This window comes from Bidens hawaiensis, unplaced genomic scaffold (assembly GCF_021521415.1).
Source record: "Bidens hawaiensis isolate Kalapana, Puna unplaced genomic scaffold, B.hawaiensis_p1.1 tig00026856_1, whole genome shotgun sequence".
Lineage (NCBI taxonomy): Eukaryota > Viridiplantae > Streptophyta > Magnoliopsida > Asterales > Asteraceae > Bidens > Bidens hawaiensis.
This window is the reverse complement of record NW_027494328.1, coordinates 284417-301303: the sequence shown is the minus strand read 5'-3', so window position 1 is coordinate 301303 and position 16887 is coordinate 284417. Positions and strand designations below refer to the sequence as shown.

General features: G+C 34.1%; 1 protein-coding gene and 1 pseudogene across 2 annotated transcripts; both read left to right on the top strand.

Annotated features, from left to right (window-relative positions):
* Positions 1 to 8863: 8863 nt before the first annotated feature.
* LOC143574180 (uncharacterized) lies at positions 8864 to 9178 on the top strand. Its single transcript, XM_077058864.1, has one exon. The coding sequence runs from the start codon at positions 8864 to 8866 to the stop codon at positions 9176 to 9178; it is 315 nt and encodes a 104-aa protein (XP_076914979.1).
* Positions 9179 to 13769: 4591 nt separating this feature from the next.
* LOC143574179 (flavonoid 4'-O-methyltransferase 4 pseudogene) lies at positions 13770 to 15024 on the top strand (annotated as a pseudogene). Its single transcript, XR_013142545.1, has 2 exons — positions 13770 to 14590; positions 14679 to 15024. The product of XR_013142545.1 is annotated as a flavonoid 4'-O-methyltransferase 4 pseudogene (transcript).
* The last annotated feature ends 1863 nt before the right edge of the window (positions 15025 to 16887 follow it).

The window sequence follows — 16887 nt, the reverse complement described above, 5'->3', positions numbered from 1 at the left end:
CTGAAACAAATAAAAGAAAACACAAAACAAAGAAACACGGCTGAGCCAAAAATTGCCCAGTAACGGAGGAAACAATAGCAATAACAATAAACGATGAAGAACAACACGATACGATGAAGGATCAAAAGAGAAACCAATAAAGTATGCGAGCCGGTAACAGTAACAACACGCTAAATGATCAGTTATGAGTCAGTACAATAACAATCTACTATGGAAATACCCATGTGAGCCAGTAATAGTAACAATAGCAGTAACATTATGCACATTAGCTGCAGACTAATGCACCTATAATTAAGTGAGATAGGAATGTGGGCACACACACCTAACCATCTCACTTCAGTAACAATTTACCTAGGATCGATCCATACGCCTCTCAATAATCAGTAAATCAATAAGTGCTCTCGTCGCACAATAATATAGAGACGTTGTGGACTAATCGCTCCGCCACAGATAGAGCACGTCAAAGGTGCCTCGATTGACGCCCTATGTCCCCATAGGTAATAAATTCTCGGGTATTGAGATCAAAAAAAGACAATAACAATGGTCAAAATTTAAAATAATATGCCTCAATAACTTTCAGTCAATGTACAATGGTCTATTTGGAACATGAGATAATGATTGCAATAAAATATGTTCTATCGCATGCATTTCAGATATCAATTTAACAATAGCAATCTAACAATTTGTAATATATAAAGAAACGACTTAACAAGGATGACAGTGACATAATACTATGAAACAGATCAAAAATTATGATACAACTAACAACTCAAGAACCGATATATTACGAAAACAAGGACATAATATGACGCTACCAGTGTAAGACCACGAAATCCATACACTATGAGATCGATAAAAACAATATTTACGCTATAATTTAAATACCACATAATCCGTACCTTAACTAAGGAGCAAAAACACAGTAAGTATAAATATTCCTTAATTCGCACGCGAACCTAAAAATTGTTGATTTCCGATTATGAAACATGTCATTCTGATTTATCATGTCATGTTTTGTCTTATTTATTTTGATACACTTTTATTAACAATTTAAGATAACAGAGTTGCCACCATTTTATTTGATATAACCGTTTACATGTTTCCCTCTTTTATATATATATATATATATATATATATATATATATATAAAAGGGTTTAAATATGAATAAGATGTTTCCTAAGAATGGTAAGAACCAATATATTTTTGACATTTGGCATTAAAACCTATGGTAAAAGAATAATTCTAGGAAACTATGTCGGTTATAATAGTGAAAGAGTAATTCTAGGAAACTATGTCGGTTTTGGTAATTTTAAATCTCAACTCTTGGATCCCCTAATCTAATGGCCCATAATTATTCTTACCATTCCTAGAAAACATTGTCTTTTTACAATAACATATCCCTATATATATATATATATATATATATGGTTAGTTTTATTTGAGAACTCAAAAAAAATTAAGAACTTTTAGGAACTCTTAAAAACCAAATTTTTTTTGAACTTTTTTTATATATTAACATTATTTGATACTTGTTTTATCATATTTATAAAAAAAGATTTTGATTACATATATAAATCACAAGTTATACATGTGTAAAATTTATGTGATAAAAATTTACATATGTTTAAAAAAACATAGATATGAGTAAAAAAACTATTTTTCATAATTGTAATCATAAATATAGATGTCAAAAGTGATAAAACTAAACTTAAATAACATTAATATATTTTTTTATAAAAAACGTTAGTTATTAAGAGTTCCTTTAAGTTCTTAAATAATTTAAGAGTTCTCAAATGATACTAATCCTATATATGTGTGTGTGTGTGTGTGTGTGTGTGTGTGCGCGCGCAAAGTATAGAATGAAAACCCATTTGAGTTGTGAAAACCCACTTGAGTTGTGAAAACCTGTGAAAACCCTATGTAACATCGTTTACTTTTTTTGTTGTTACATGTAATATACGTTGTTACATTTAATACAAAACATAAAAAAAATGTTTTGCTATTTTTTTACATTTTTTTACTAATTTTTATATATGTTTTCAGGAGAGAGAAAATGTAAATTAACTTTTACATTTTTTTATTAACTTTAATTGTGTATCACAAGATTTAATCTTTAATTAAAAACATGTAGTTGAGAATGAGTTTTTAGAGTTTTCACAACTCAAATAGGTTTTTATCTTAATCTAACCCTATATATATATATATATATATATATATATATATGGTAAGGTTAAAATGAAAACCCACTTAAGTTGTGAAAACCCGCAAAAACCCTATGTAACATCGCTTTTTTTTTGTTACATGTAATATATATTGTAACATTTAATACAAAACATCGAAACATCAAAAAAAAATGTTTTACTATTTTTTTACTAATTTTTATATATGTTTTCAGGAGAGAGAAAAAGTTATATTTATATTTACGTTTTTTATTCACTTTAACTGTGAACCACAAGATTTAAACAATAATTAAAAACATGTGGTTGAGAATGGGTTTCTAGAGTTTTCACAACTCAAGTGGGTTTTCATTTTATACTTAGCCTCCTATATATATATATATATATATATGTATATATATTTAGAGGTTTTTTAATGGTCCAAAATAGTCTCAAAGTTCTCAATTTGCCAATGGTTTTTTAGTGGTCCAAAATAGTCTCAAAGTTCTCAATTTGCCAATGGTTCTCTTAGATTGGCAAATTGAGAACTTTGAGACTATTTTGGTATACCTAAGAGAACCATTGGCAAATTGAGAACTTTGAGACTATTTTGGACCACTAAAAATACCTCTAAAAAATATTAAATAAATTATAAAAAAAAACAAAAATTTTAAAAAAGTAAAAATAAAATAAAATTCTTATATTTCACTCCGGTTTCATTTAATAAAAACCAAAATTTTTTTTCTTTTTAATTCGTATTATATCTATACACATATGTATACTTTAATTTAATCTCTAGTTACGTAATGTACACATATGTACATTATCATTTACCTTAAATTATACATATGTGTATAGAAAAAACATGTGTGTACATATTATACATATATGTATAATAAAAAAAACCGACTTTTTTTTCTTTTTAATTTGTATTATACCTATACACATATGTATACTTTCATTTAATCTCTAGTTATATAATGTACACATATGTACATTATCATTTACCTTAAATTATACATATGGGTATAGGAAAAAAAACATGTGTGTACATATATGTATATGTTTAATTTAGCTAAACCGAGAATTTTTTTTTACGTTTTTTTTAGAAACCGGGATGATAAATAAGAACTTTGGTTTTTTTTACTTTCTTTATTTTTGTGTTTTTTTTTTGTTTTATGATTTTTTTAATTTTTGGGTTTTTTGTGGTCTAAAATGATTCTCATAGTTCTCAATTCCCAAAAAGTTCTCACATGATCATGATCCTATATATAATTAGTCAAGACGTGTAACAAATAGAAATAAGAAAGTTTATGGAACTAGCTTAATTTTTGTTATTCAAAAGCCAACCATCTGATCGATTTAGTCTCCGTAATTAAATATGCTGATTTTGGTGTTATTTTGACTTATGCATAAACCGTGTTAGTCTTCTTTCCCATAATCCTAATGTATTAACAGTAGCCTCCCAAGAAGAACAAATGGCCACACGAGTAATTAATGATTTTACAGATTTAAAACTCTTTGTTAACAATCGAATTAAAACCACATATAATGTTACCTTGAACCAAGAAGAATGCAGTTGGTTTCCGGCTTCCGAGGAGCGACAAATAGAAACGATCTGGAGAACGCCAGTAGTGGTACACGCAATAAGCAATTTGACAGTGGCACGGTGCTGACGGGTGGTACTTCTAGCATGCGATGGTGGCTTAACGATGATCAAACAGAAACGGATGTGTGATGGGGATTGGTTGCACGGAAACGAGCAGGAGCAGCATGTTGGGAATATCACGAGATCGCCAGAGGGCTTATTTAGTGATGACAGTGTAGTGCCATGGAGGTTTGTCGGTGACAAAAGCGGGGCACGGGCAGCAATTACGAAAGTCTATAAGTCAATTAAGGTCCGTAATGGTTTGTTATTGTGATTTATCTCATCAATTGGAAAAGGAAAGGACTACAATTGATTAGGAAGTTTTTAGGACTAAAAAGGAAGTTGGCCATAATTTTCGACATTTCCAGTTTTAGTTGACTCGGTGAAGAATTAGAAGAAGCAAGTCAATGTTTTGCAAACTATTTAAAGGAAATGAATTAACAGAATCTTTTCTTTATTTACAATAATACTAATAATAATAATAATAACAACAACAACAACAACTAAATAACAATTGTCTTATGATAACTAGTTATTATTATTATCTACAATGACACAAACTAATAATTAATTATTTACTTAGTTTTAAAAGTCCAGTTATACATAATTAAAGTTTGATCGATTAACTCCCCTGAAATCCGACATAGTAATACAATATTTATTATATTTAGGGTTTTCGAGTTTCGTATGTTACAATGAAAAACCCAAAACGTCTTATATCTTAAAAACCACGAGGTCCATGGAAACCTTCATCATGAGTTGGTTGAGCATTTGTGTACTAGACGTCCCGATAATCTTGTACGTATCATTTGTTAAAATTTTTATTTCAATATAATTTTAGTTACTAGTTTCCAAATTTAGAAGAAAAAAATAAATAAATAAACCACATAATTCGCTAAAGCCATCGTTCGCCTGAACCACAACAGGTCTAGACGGCTTTTGCGAGTATCCATTCAGCATCCAGTCAGGCAGTCAGCACTGCATGGCACAATATTATTTGATGAATTCGGAGCCTGACTCCAGCGACAGCACCCAGTCTAATATCTAAAAATCTCGTCTACCCAATGAAGTCTTGAAACCGACCTATGAAATTGCTAATAAAAGAATAGTCCAAACAAACAGTATTTGAACTAAAAAAAAACAAAAAAAAGAAAGTGTAAATGTTGTTCATTGGAAAGTTTTCCACCCATGTCGGAGAAGATAACTAATTCTTCGGTTGATTTTGTAATTAAACACAACCACTTAACCAGTGACGGACCTACTCACAAGCAAGGGGGTCTCCTATCCCGTGTGGAAATTTTTTTCGTGTTAATATACTGTAAAATTCACAATCGAACAGTCTAAAATTTTAGTAGCGACCCCTGTAAAATTTCGAGACGACCCCAAAACTTTGAGATTGGCCCTAATAAAAAAATAAAATAAAAATTTTACATTTATAATTATATAAATGTTATATAAACAATTTTTCCTATTAATTATGAGTTTAATACCAATCTTTAAGTCCAATATCCAATTTTTAAACCCAATACTCAACTCATTCAAACCCTATCCAACTTTTAGCCCAATATCCAATCCAATTCTGTTATTTTTTATTTTTGAAACAGTAAACCTCACAACTCACATATTTCTTTGAGATGTTTGACTCCTTGCGATAATTTTATGACGTTTTCTATTCCAAAAATACTACGATTAGCCGAGATGTACCCATACAATTTTCATGAAAGTGATTAAAAAAAACCTCTCGGTTGAACTTGCGACATACATCAATTATTTGAAAGGAGATAAATGATTTAAACACTTGAACTGTGTAGTAAGTTGATAGGTAAATGCACACTCTATTTCATATTAATTATTTATTAAATGCCTCGATATGAGTATAAAACATATTAAGTTATGTTGTTTTTGTAGTGAGTAGGCTATAAAAGAAACGAGCTTGAATCGATGATGATGATGATGATGTAACAAGTGTGTAATAATATATAACATCAATTTTGACACTAATAATAATATATAACAAATAAATAATAAACGATAAATGCGAAAAAAAAATAACGTGAGTACTAATCAACCAAATCGTGAGCAAATAAGGTGTCAGTTAACCATGCCTCACGAACACGGGCTATGGCTACTATGACTAGCATACAAATGTGATTGTCGGTTGACCATGCCTTACGAACACGGCTTATGGCTACTAGGGCGGCGTATGATCATACTATAATGTGATTATGATGGACCTCTTCGAATGCCATAAAGTAAGCAATTAACAAGTAGCAATTAGCATTTAATTAAAATACACACAATAATTATGTTTGCGAGTTTGTGTATATATATGATATAAATATGAATTAGATACGCATATGTCCCCAAAACGTGTGAAAACAGTGAAAATAAAAGGGGAATGATATCTCACCTTGACGATTAAGCGAATAAACCGAGAGATAGAATAAACGAGCAAAGTTAACATGAGAAGTTTTCTGATCCAACCAGACCTGAGACTTATACAAAACAAAATAGAGTAAAACCCGAGAACATAGACACTGGAATCAATCCAAAAGGATATATAGAACTCTGGTTATGAGGTTTTCAGTAAATAAGCGAGCTGGGAATGACCAGAACCCGGAAAACGATTCGGAAATTGGGTTTTGGTCAGTACACTCAAAATCACGAGATAAAACTAGAAGTCTTCTGGACCGAAAGTCGGTTCCGACCAGAATTGTTAGAAATAGATTGGTCAAAGTTGTTGACCAATATGCCCTTAAACGGATCGGAAAGCAATTGACTAGCGAAACTCCCTCAATCACTGAAATTGATTGAGGGCTTTTGTTAAGTGGATGAAATACACGAAAACACAAAAGATAACTTACCCAAACGATGAATGGAACAAGAGATAATTGAGGTCAAAGGGTCTTGAAGCTTGAAAGTCAACGAAGGCTTGGAGAACTTGAAGAAATTAAAGAAACCGGCAATGGAGAAAGGGAATTTCGTGGAATATATGGATGGTGGCTCGTATTGAAGTAATGATTTAGGGTTTTATGATATTCCTTGTTTAAATATTAAGGGTTAAGGCTTGTTTATTAGGAAATAGCTCGTTTAGGAACCGAATAATCAATTACTGACAAAATCGAACCAAATAACAATAAAATTCGTTTTAAATATTTAAGGTAAGAAAATGGACATGTTATAATATTATATAACTTATCTTGGCCATAAGTTTCGGGATTTAGGTCAAAAATAAGTCATGTACTTTTATAAATGCGATTTTTAGCCGTTTTAAGCGATTTTAAGGGGTTTCTACGGACTATTTGGCATGATTGAAAGTTATGAAATTATAAAATAAGTTAAACCAAGTTAAATTCCAATAAATATAGGTTCTAAATAATTCTAAAGATCCGAATTACATTCCCGAATCGGTTTAAACATAAACGAATACAAATACGAAAAATTCGAGATGTTACAATCTAGGTATTGTAAACTCGTTATTTAAGAAAAGAGAATCACATTTGATAACCTTTAGCAGTGTGGGACGTAGCACGTAAATCAGCAATCTATTGATGAGTCGAGAAGACCAGCTTTGGTGAAAGGACTGTAAGGTGATACCGAGGGAGACATTCGTGACTTAACATCGATTGTTGGTGAAAAAATAGGCTTAAGAAATAAGCTGACTGCGCGGGAGAGGAAATGCACCCCTAGGATTAAATGGGGAAACTTGAAGGAAGGCATGGTTTCGTTGTTTAGGGACATGCTTATCTCGTTGAACTTGTCTCGACTAAATGGGGATTCGAATCAGATGTGGGAATCTATGGAGACAAAGATTACTCAAGTGGGGAAGGAGACTCATGGGGTTACAACAGGAAAGAAAGGTGGGCATAATGAGTCTTGGTGGTGTAATGAGGTTGTGTAATACAAGATAAAGGAAAAACAAGAATGTTTTAGAGAATTTATGAGGTGCACGAATGATGAGGAGCGCATGGGATTGAGGGAGACTTACAAAAATGACAGAGGAGAGAAGAAGAAAGCTGTGGTGGAAGCAAAGAGCACAACCTATAAACGGATGCATGAATGCTTACAAACAAAAGAGGAGGGAACATGATATGTTTAAGGTTGCCAAAGCCAGGGAGCGTAGAAGGCGAGATCTAGGGGCTGTGAAGTTTATAAAGGGTGTGGATGAGCGGGTACTTGTTAAGGAGAAAGACACAAGTTAAGATGGCAAAATTATATCGCAACCTTTTCAACAATGAAAGGGCTTACCAAGAATAAAACGACAACACACCATACAATGACAACAACGGAATAACTACTACTATCAACGTATCACACAGGAAGAGATGAGGACTTTACTTAGGAGGATGGGAAGGGCTAAGGCAATTGGGCCAGATAACATACCCATTGAGGTGTGGAAATGTCTGGGAGAGGAAGGAGTCACGTGGCTAACTAGATTGTTCAATGTTATTTTCAAATCCGGTAATGTGCCAGATCATGGAGGAGCAGCTTCGTAGTCCCTATCTATAAGAAAAAAAGGAGATACCAGTGTTGTGGGAACTACATAGGTATCGAGGTACTAAGCCATACTATGATCTATGGGAGAGAGTTATTGATATAAGTGTTAGACGGGAAACTCAAGTCACGGTTAACCAATTTGGTTTCATGCCGAGGCGGTCTACTACAGAGGCACTACGCATCCTTAAAAAAACTGATGGAAAAGTATAGGGAGAAGAAACGTGATCTTCATATGGTGTTTACTGTTTATAGACCTAGAAAATGCGTACGATAGTGTGCCATGCCGAATACTTTGGGAGAGCCTAAAGGATAGAGGGGTTTCGGGGAAATAGATAAAGATAATCAAGGATATGTATGCCAAACTGAAACTAGTGTTTGTGCCCCCATAGGGGATACCGATTTCTTCCCCGTAAAGGTAGGCCTTCATCAGGGGTAAGTGTTGAGCCCATTTCTTTTTGCAGTAGTCTTAGACGAGTTATCAAAGTCGATTCAAGAGCTAGTTTTGTGGTGCATGATGTAGACGATATTGTGTTAGTTGGTGAGAGAAAACTAGATCTGAACATGAGGCTAGAGGAATGGCGAGCTGCTTTAAAGATGAAAGGCTTAAGGATTTGTCGTGCAAAGACAGTGTATCTCCACTGTGACTTTGTTGGGGTAATCAACGATGAGGAACTGCAGATCACCATTGAAGGCCAAGTGGTGCTGCAGGTAATGAAGTTCAAGTACCTAGGTTTGTTTGTCCCGAGCGATGAGGATATAGATAGCGATCTGGCCCACCGCTTGCAAGTAGGATGGTGTAGATGGAGAGCAGCTACAGGAATTTTATGCGACGGAAGACTTCCAGCTAAACTAAAGGAAGATTTTGCAGGGTTGTAGTTAGACCTGCGATGTTATATGAAACAGATTGTTGGGCCATCAAAAAGACGCATTCGCATAAGTTGGAGGTAGCAGAGATGAGAATGCTAAGGTGGATGTGTGGGCACACAAGGTTGGACCGAATAAGAATTGACATTTTTCGGGAGAGATTAGGGGTAACTAGCATATTAGATAAGATAAGATAGGGGAGATTGAGATGGTTTGGACATATGAAGAGAAGGCAAATGACGGCACCTGTTAGACTGTAGAAAATATTACTATAGAAGGTAGGAGGGGTAGAGGTAGATCCAAATTAACTTGGGATGAGATGATTAGGTATGATTTGATACATACACACCTCTCCAAGGACATGGTTAAGGATAAGAATTATTGAAGACGTAGAATTAAGGTTAAAAATCTCTAAGGCGATGCATAGTTTTTGGTTAGAAACATATCTTAGGGGTTTTTCTTTCCCATTTTTGTTTCGTATCGCTTTGATTATTTTTTGTTATATTTTCTTCCTGCTTTTTAATTCAATTTAATGTAATATGTTTATGTACTTATCTATTTATTCGCAAGGTCTAATGACATACTATTGTAATATTGTATTTTTACACTATTTTCTAGTATGTTAATATTTGTCACTATTATTACTATTTTCATGTATTTATTTAATATTAGACTACTATTTTATTAATTTGTTGATTTTTTTTTTTGCTGTCTAAGAGTATAGTGTTGCACTTTTGTTTTTCATTTATATGGTTGCATACATGTACTTTTAGAGCTGGGGGGTCTCTCTACAAGTAACCTATCTATTCTTTGGATAGGGTTACGGTTTGCATGCATGTCGCCCTCCCCATACCCTACTAATAGCTTTGTTATTGATGAGAATTTTACTGTGTGTGATTGTTGTTATACGTTTCCTATTACGATTGATGTACTTCTATTATAAATTTGAAAATAATTTGGCTTTAGTTTTTATCATGTAATCAAAGCCGACCTGATTCGAACATAAACATTTTGTTATTTAAAGATGGACAACCGTCCTTTAAAGATTTCCGACCCCATTAAAAAATCTCTTGGTCCGCAAGCAAAGCCTTTTCTTTACTAGGAGTGTTAAAGATGGTGGGTCGATCTTATATTCTTGATTCTCCTTATGTTTTCTCATCTTAAGATTTTACTTGTGTTTTCTCCTTGTGTCAAAGTACACACACTCCGAGATTTGCAAAATAGTAAATATGTGCCCAAAAGTTATCTTTATGTCATGTTTGACTTAAATGACCTTAAATATAGGTTGCTTTCTGTTGCAACAAAAAGGGAAGTTAATGTTAGTATTAAAATCTTAGACGTGTTTAAAAAATATATCAGGGACTGTCCGTGGGTCAGTGAAAACAAGTTAGGGCTTTAGGCCCACATTTAATTAAGGCCTCCGAGTCCAAACATTATATATAGATATATTATAATGGGTAAATTAAACTCCAAATTATGTATTGGTATAGTGGTAAGCTTGGTTGTTTCTAAAGACCATTGTGTCTTTTTGTTTATTATTGTGTCTTTTGTTCATTTTTGTCATTGTATCTTTTGTCTCTGCATTGTGTATTTTCGGAGTTTTTTTTGTTGGAACAAGAATGACGAGAGAAACATTTTTTTTTTTTAACTTTTTCATTTTTTATTTATATTTTGAGTTATGATTTTTTTATTAATTTTTTAGAATTTTTTAGGGGTTTTTGTGTAGCCACAAATCTTTCTCACACTTCTCATTTTTGTCTCCCTTTGTATTTTTACTTTTCCCTGAATTCAATACTTTATATGAACATGCAATAGGGAATACAATAATCAATCAGTAAGTAGAAACCCGATACAATATTAAAAAAAAAGAGAGAAAAGCACTCTAGGCGATTAAAACATACAATATTAAAAAAAACATATCAGTACAAAACAAATATAGAAAATGGACAAAAAAAACCTAATGGTTTTTGACTCGTGGATAACTAGAGTCAATGAAAGTAGCGGTGTAAAAACCGGTTAATGGTAAGCGGTCAAATAACTGGTTAGAACGGTTAATCGGGTCGGGTACTACCCAGTTTTGAGTCAAGAAACCTTTACCGATATAACCGGTTTCGAGTACAACCGAACCGGTTAACCATAAATAACCGAAAAAACGGCTTTAAAAAAATAATAAAAAACTAAATAACCGATTTGGTTTGTAACTGATTTCCGAGATTAATACTATAAACCGGTTTGCAACCGCCGGGTTGTATTAGATACTAACCTGTTTTTCTTGGAATTGGGTACTAATCGGTTAGTGAATCGGGTATAAACCGGTCAACCAGTTCGTTTGTGCACCTCTGAATGAGAGTAGAGAATAGGAATTTGGTCCATTTGGATGGGAAAACGTTGTTAAATTCGGGACTGGCATATATGCATAATTATTTTCTTTTATTAAGAAAAGTATGATAATATAAATGACTTTGTAGGACAAACAAATAAAGCAAGTGTCGGGGCCCAAAAAAAACTTGGGGTCCAAATCTATTAAAAAAAAAGAAAAGAGACATATATTGGGCTTTTTATGTTAGTTGGTCCAGTAAACCAAAAGGAAGCTTGGATATGAATCCTCGGTGTTGTCAATTATCATCATTGGCTATTCGGCTTTATGGATATGTACTTTCTATTATTGGGATGCTTAGGATTGAATTTGTAAAATGCTTATTAGTGTTTTTAAAAAGCCAAAAAATTAAAATATGTTTGGCAATCACAAAAATTCCTATTTTAGTTTTTTAAAAGGGTTAAAAAGCAGTTTTCCAAAAGTCTCAAATCCTGACTTTTCAAAATGGCTTTTTGAAAAAGCCAATAAGCTAATAAGCATTTTTCAAACTCAATCCCAAACATGCTCTTACACATTAACTTGAATTACACGGGTGCCTACGCAATGCTGCGGAAAATGTAAGCCTACCTTAAAGCTACACCAGGACAAGGTGTCCTTTTCCCACGGGAGGGAGGATGCAAGCTTACCACTTATTGTGATTCGGACTGGCTCGGATGTCCCTACACCAGAAAATCTCGCACAGGTTACTTACTCCTCCTTAGTGGAGCGCCAATATCTTGGAAGACAAAGAAACAATCAGTAGTTTCTCGTTCATCAGCAGAAGCTGAGTACCGTTTGATGGCTTCCACTGTAAGTGAGGTTTTGTGGGTCAGATGGCTCTTAAAGGATCTGGAAATTTTTTTGGATGGTCCTACGCCGTTGTTTTGTGATAACCAGGCAACTCGTCATATAGCCAACAACCCAGTTTTCCACGAAAGAACAAAACATGTTGAAATGGATTGTTATTTCGTTCGCGAGCGAGTAGACTCTGAAGAAATTCAGCCAACGTGTATTGACACTAAAATGCAAATCGCAGACCATCTAACTAAAGGCTTAGGGGCCAAACAACTTCGATTTTACTTGACAAGTTGGGTGTTAGAGATTTACACACTCCAACTTGAGAGGGAGTATTGGAATAAAATATTCTATCATTCATCAAATATTATTTCCTTTTGTAAGCCTTAGTATACTGCCAATTCGTTGCCTTGGAATTAGTCTTTTCCTTAGATAGCTTATTGTATTTTCTATTTAGTTACTCTCTGTATCATTGTTTCAATGAATGAAAATCAATGCAAACCTTTGAATAATCAAAGTTTAGAGAAATTAATAACAGGTTAATCATAAGTTTAATGCTATTAACTTTATATGAAGGACCGTTTGGTGCAAGGGTTTCCCAAGCTAGTTGATAATTAGCACTACTTAGTGCACAAAACACTGTGTCTTCTATTTTATTGCTATATAACGTCCAAATACATAATTCACATACTTTGTCTTAATTATTATTTTATTAAGTTTATAAGTCTATGTTGTTGCTCTCGGTATGATGAGCCTTTCAAGGTGTAATAATGTTGTAAAATAGCCTGGAATCGTGTGATTGAGTTGGTTCTAAAACAAGAATTTAGAAAGTAGTCCAACACTACTAAGACCAACCACAACAAGTCAACAACAAACCTCCACGGCTCCACAAACCGTCGCATCTTGTTTCTATCTCGTTCATTGATTATATCATTATATAATCGAATACCATCAAGTGGTATCAGAGCACCACAGTTACTAAAGGAGTGCTTGAACTTTATTAGTTCAATATGGACCCTACACCCAATCGAAGTCCCTACAATATAGTGAAAAACACACAATCGTTCAATGATTTGGGTACGATTGGCTCTTGTTTGGTTGGCTCGAAAAGTGATTGCTCGGTTCCGTTAGCTCAGAAAAGGATGGCTTGTGCTCGGTTGGCTCATGTTTAGTTGGCTTGGAAAATGATTACTAGCAAACAGTTGGGTCGGAATCGGTTCGTATCGATTCATCCCAACCTTTGGTCTATATTTCTTCTTTTATCTTTATTAAAAAGGATTTAGATTGTGAGTTGTGACTACTTTTTAAGAGAATCTATATTTTTTTACAGTACTTTCTTTTTTGTTTTTGTTTTTTTGTTTGTTTGAACGGAATCAAATTGAATTATTGAGAAGTAAAATACAATTTATCTTTAACATGCATGAAATTTAATTATTTAAATAATATCCAATCATGCAAGCTTTTTTGCTATTTAAAGGAAGGCTTATTCCTTACAATTCTTCAAAACAATTTCACATAAATATGGCAGAAAATAATAGTTTCAAAGATGAAGAAGTGGCCACCCAAGAAGAGATATGGAACTTTATTTTTGGGTTCATTCCCGCGGCTGTTGTGAAGTGTGCCATTGAGCTTGGAATACCTGATATCCTAGAAAACCATGAATCCCCAATGACACTTGCTGACCTTGCATCAGAGCTCAAGTGTTCTGAGTCTTTGTTGTATCGGATCATGAGGTTCTTGATACATTACAAGGTGTTTCAAGAGAAACCAATCTATGAAACATCGGTTGGGTATGCTCAACACCGTTATCTCGACTCATAACGAGTAATGGAAAGCATAGCATGGCTGACTTGCTACTTTTAGAGAGCAGCCCCTTTATGTTGGCTCCATTTCACAAGCTAAGTGGTTGGGTTTTGGGTAAACAAGACTTGCCCTTTAAAGCAGCGCATGGGAAAGATATATGGGAATTTGCTGTAGCAAATCCTAGTCATATTAAGCTCTTTAATGATGGAATGGCGTGTGATGCTAGGGCAGCTGTGGCGGCGATGATTGAGGGTTGTCCAGAGGTGTTTGAGGGTCTAAGTACAATGGTGGATGTTGGTGGTGGTGATGGAACAGCTATACGGTCGATTGTGGATGCCTGCCCATGGATCAAAGGAGTCAATTTCGATCTTCCTCATGTGGTGTCCGTAGCTCCTAAATCTGAAGGTGTTGAACATGTTGGAGGTAACATGTTTGATCATGTTCCAAAAGCTGATGCTGTTTATTTGATGGTGAGTCTCATTATATGAAGCAAATGTCCTTAAATATACTTTAAATCAAACTTGATAATGTTTTAATGTTTTTTCTTCACTTTTTTAGAAAGTATTACACGATTGGGCAGATGATGACTGTATTGCCATATTAAGAAAATGTCGAGAGGCGATTCCACAAGATACAGGCAAAGTGATTATTGTTGATGCAGTTGTTGGACGTGAAGAAGATCACGAGTTTAAAGGCGCAGGATTGTTGCTTGATATGGTCATGATGGCTCATACGGGTAAAGGAAAAGAGCGGACCTCCAAAGAATGGTCATACATCTTTCATGAGACCGGGTTCACTCGGTTCACTATAAAACACATTCGATCCTATCAATCCGTTATCGAAGTTTATCCTTGAATCTTGGTTCTCTTATCTGTTCTAATAATAAAGTGTACGGAACTTAATTAAATTGTATTGTCCAAGAAAGTATGCTTTATCCCTAGGGTATCCTTTTTATGTTTTTGTATTACATTAATGCGCTACAATAAAACAAAGGTTTGTGTGTTATAAAACAATATCAATATTATTTTCTTTATGCTAATAGGATTGCCCAAGTTATTCTTTGCACTTAACTAGTAATTATACCCGTTAACCCGTGCTACACTGCGGGGTTAGCTTAGATATGGCGGTTTGATTGCAGATTTAAACAACATTGAAAAATTTGGTCCTAAATTAGTATCGATAAAATCAATTGTAAAATCTCTTATAAGTGTAAAAAGTTATAGATCCTCATAAGTTACGAAGAATGCAAGATTTTCCTATTTTAGCCGATATCTCTTCGTTCTTCGGAGAGCACTTTTCATTTCTTTAGTAAGATCAGTAAGGATCAACTCAGCACTAATCCGTTTCTTAAGGGTCATCGATGACGTGGTGATGACGACCTTGTAATTCTTTGATGCAGCCATGAAGGCTAGACAATCCCGTTATTATTACTTGAGTTGATTTTGAGTTAACTATCAACACTACGCCGGTTACTTAGTAAACGTTATCAAATTTATATAGCATTGAAGATTCGTTCCTCGGATGGTATTTCTTGGGTTGAGTTTCAGGTTTCGATTAAAGGTGATAGGCCTACCTCATATGGTATTTGAATATTGATTTTTAACAAAGCTTCAATAATACGAATGTAAATTTTGTGTGATACTTGAAGGGACTCTTAAACATAACAAATTTCACTAATATTGATGTGATGATGTCCTTTTTTTTAAGTTTTAACATTGTATTTTCAAATTACCACAATCTTAGGAGCTTGAAAGTGTATGAATAGTTTATTAATGACTTTTATATTTGTTCAAAGTTTCTTTTATGGGTTATATTTGAACACATGGAAAGAGATGCTTTTATGTCAAGTTCCATCGAGATTATTTCTCAAACGATTTTCAACAGAGAAGGGGGTCGGACATGAATACATTTCGCGAGCAGGGACGAAAGTCGGCCTTAGTGACCCGACGGTGCCGAGTGGAAGGGTCGCCGCTCAACGGAAAGTCATCAACGGAAAGAGAGGGATTCGAGCCACTTTTAGGTTCCCAATGAAATGAGGCATTGAGTTTGGAACCCTAAACAAACTACCTGTGATAAGCTGGAAGTTCAAACGAGGAAAGGTTTACGGTGGATACCTAGGCACCCAGAGACCTATCGCCGTTCGGCTGTGCTACCGGAGGCTCTGGGGAAGTCGGAAGCCATCCTTGCCCCCTCACGCCAATCCCACGAGCCTCTTATTGAAAGAATTGAACAAGAAGTCGTATGAGGTGAAAATCTCATATACTGTTCTGTAGGGCATTTCCCATTTTTATAGTAACTTCTGTATCAGTAAAATGTTTTCATTTGTTTAATAGTGAAATACTAGCGACATATAAAAAACTGAAACAACAATCTTACGGAAATGCTCAGCTAGGGATGCTATATTGTCATGGTTTATTTGTAACTTTAAGAAACCAAATCAAAAATACTAACTTGAAATTTGTAAATTCTCTACGACTCTTTTATTATGAACTTTTATTATTATTAAGAAAACGGCAAACGAGAAAAACTTAGTAAAACTAAGAGGGGAAGGGGCACCTATATGGGTAGGGTGTATGGCTTCCAACCCACATGGTAACATCACCCCACCCCATGTGGGTAAGGTGCATGACTTCATTCTATGGCAAAGTTTTGCCACACAAAATTAATTTATTGTTGACAATTAAAGAATTAAAATGAATTAATAAAGTTCTAGGGTACTGGTGGGTAGGTGTTGTCAGTAACTTTGTGATTTGTGGGTTATTAAGGG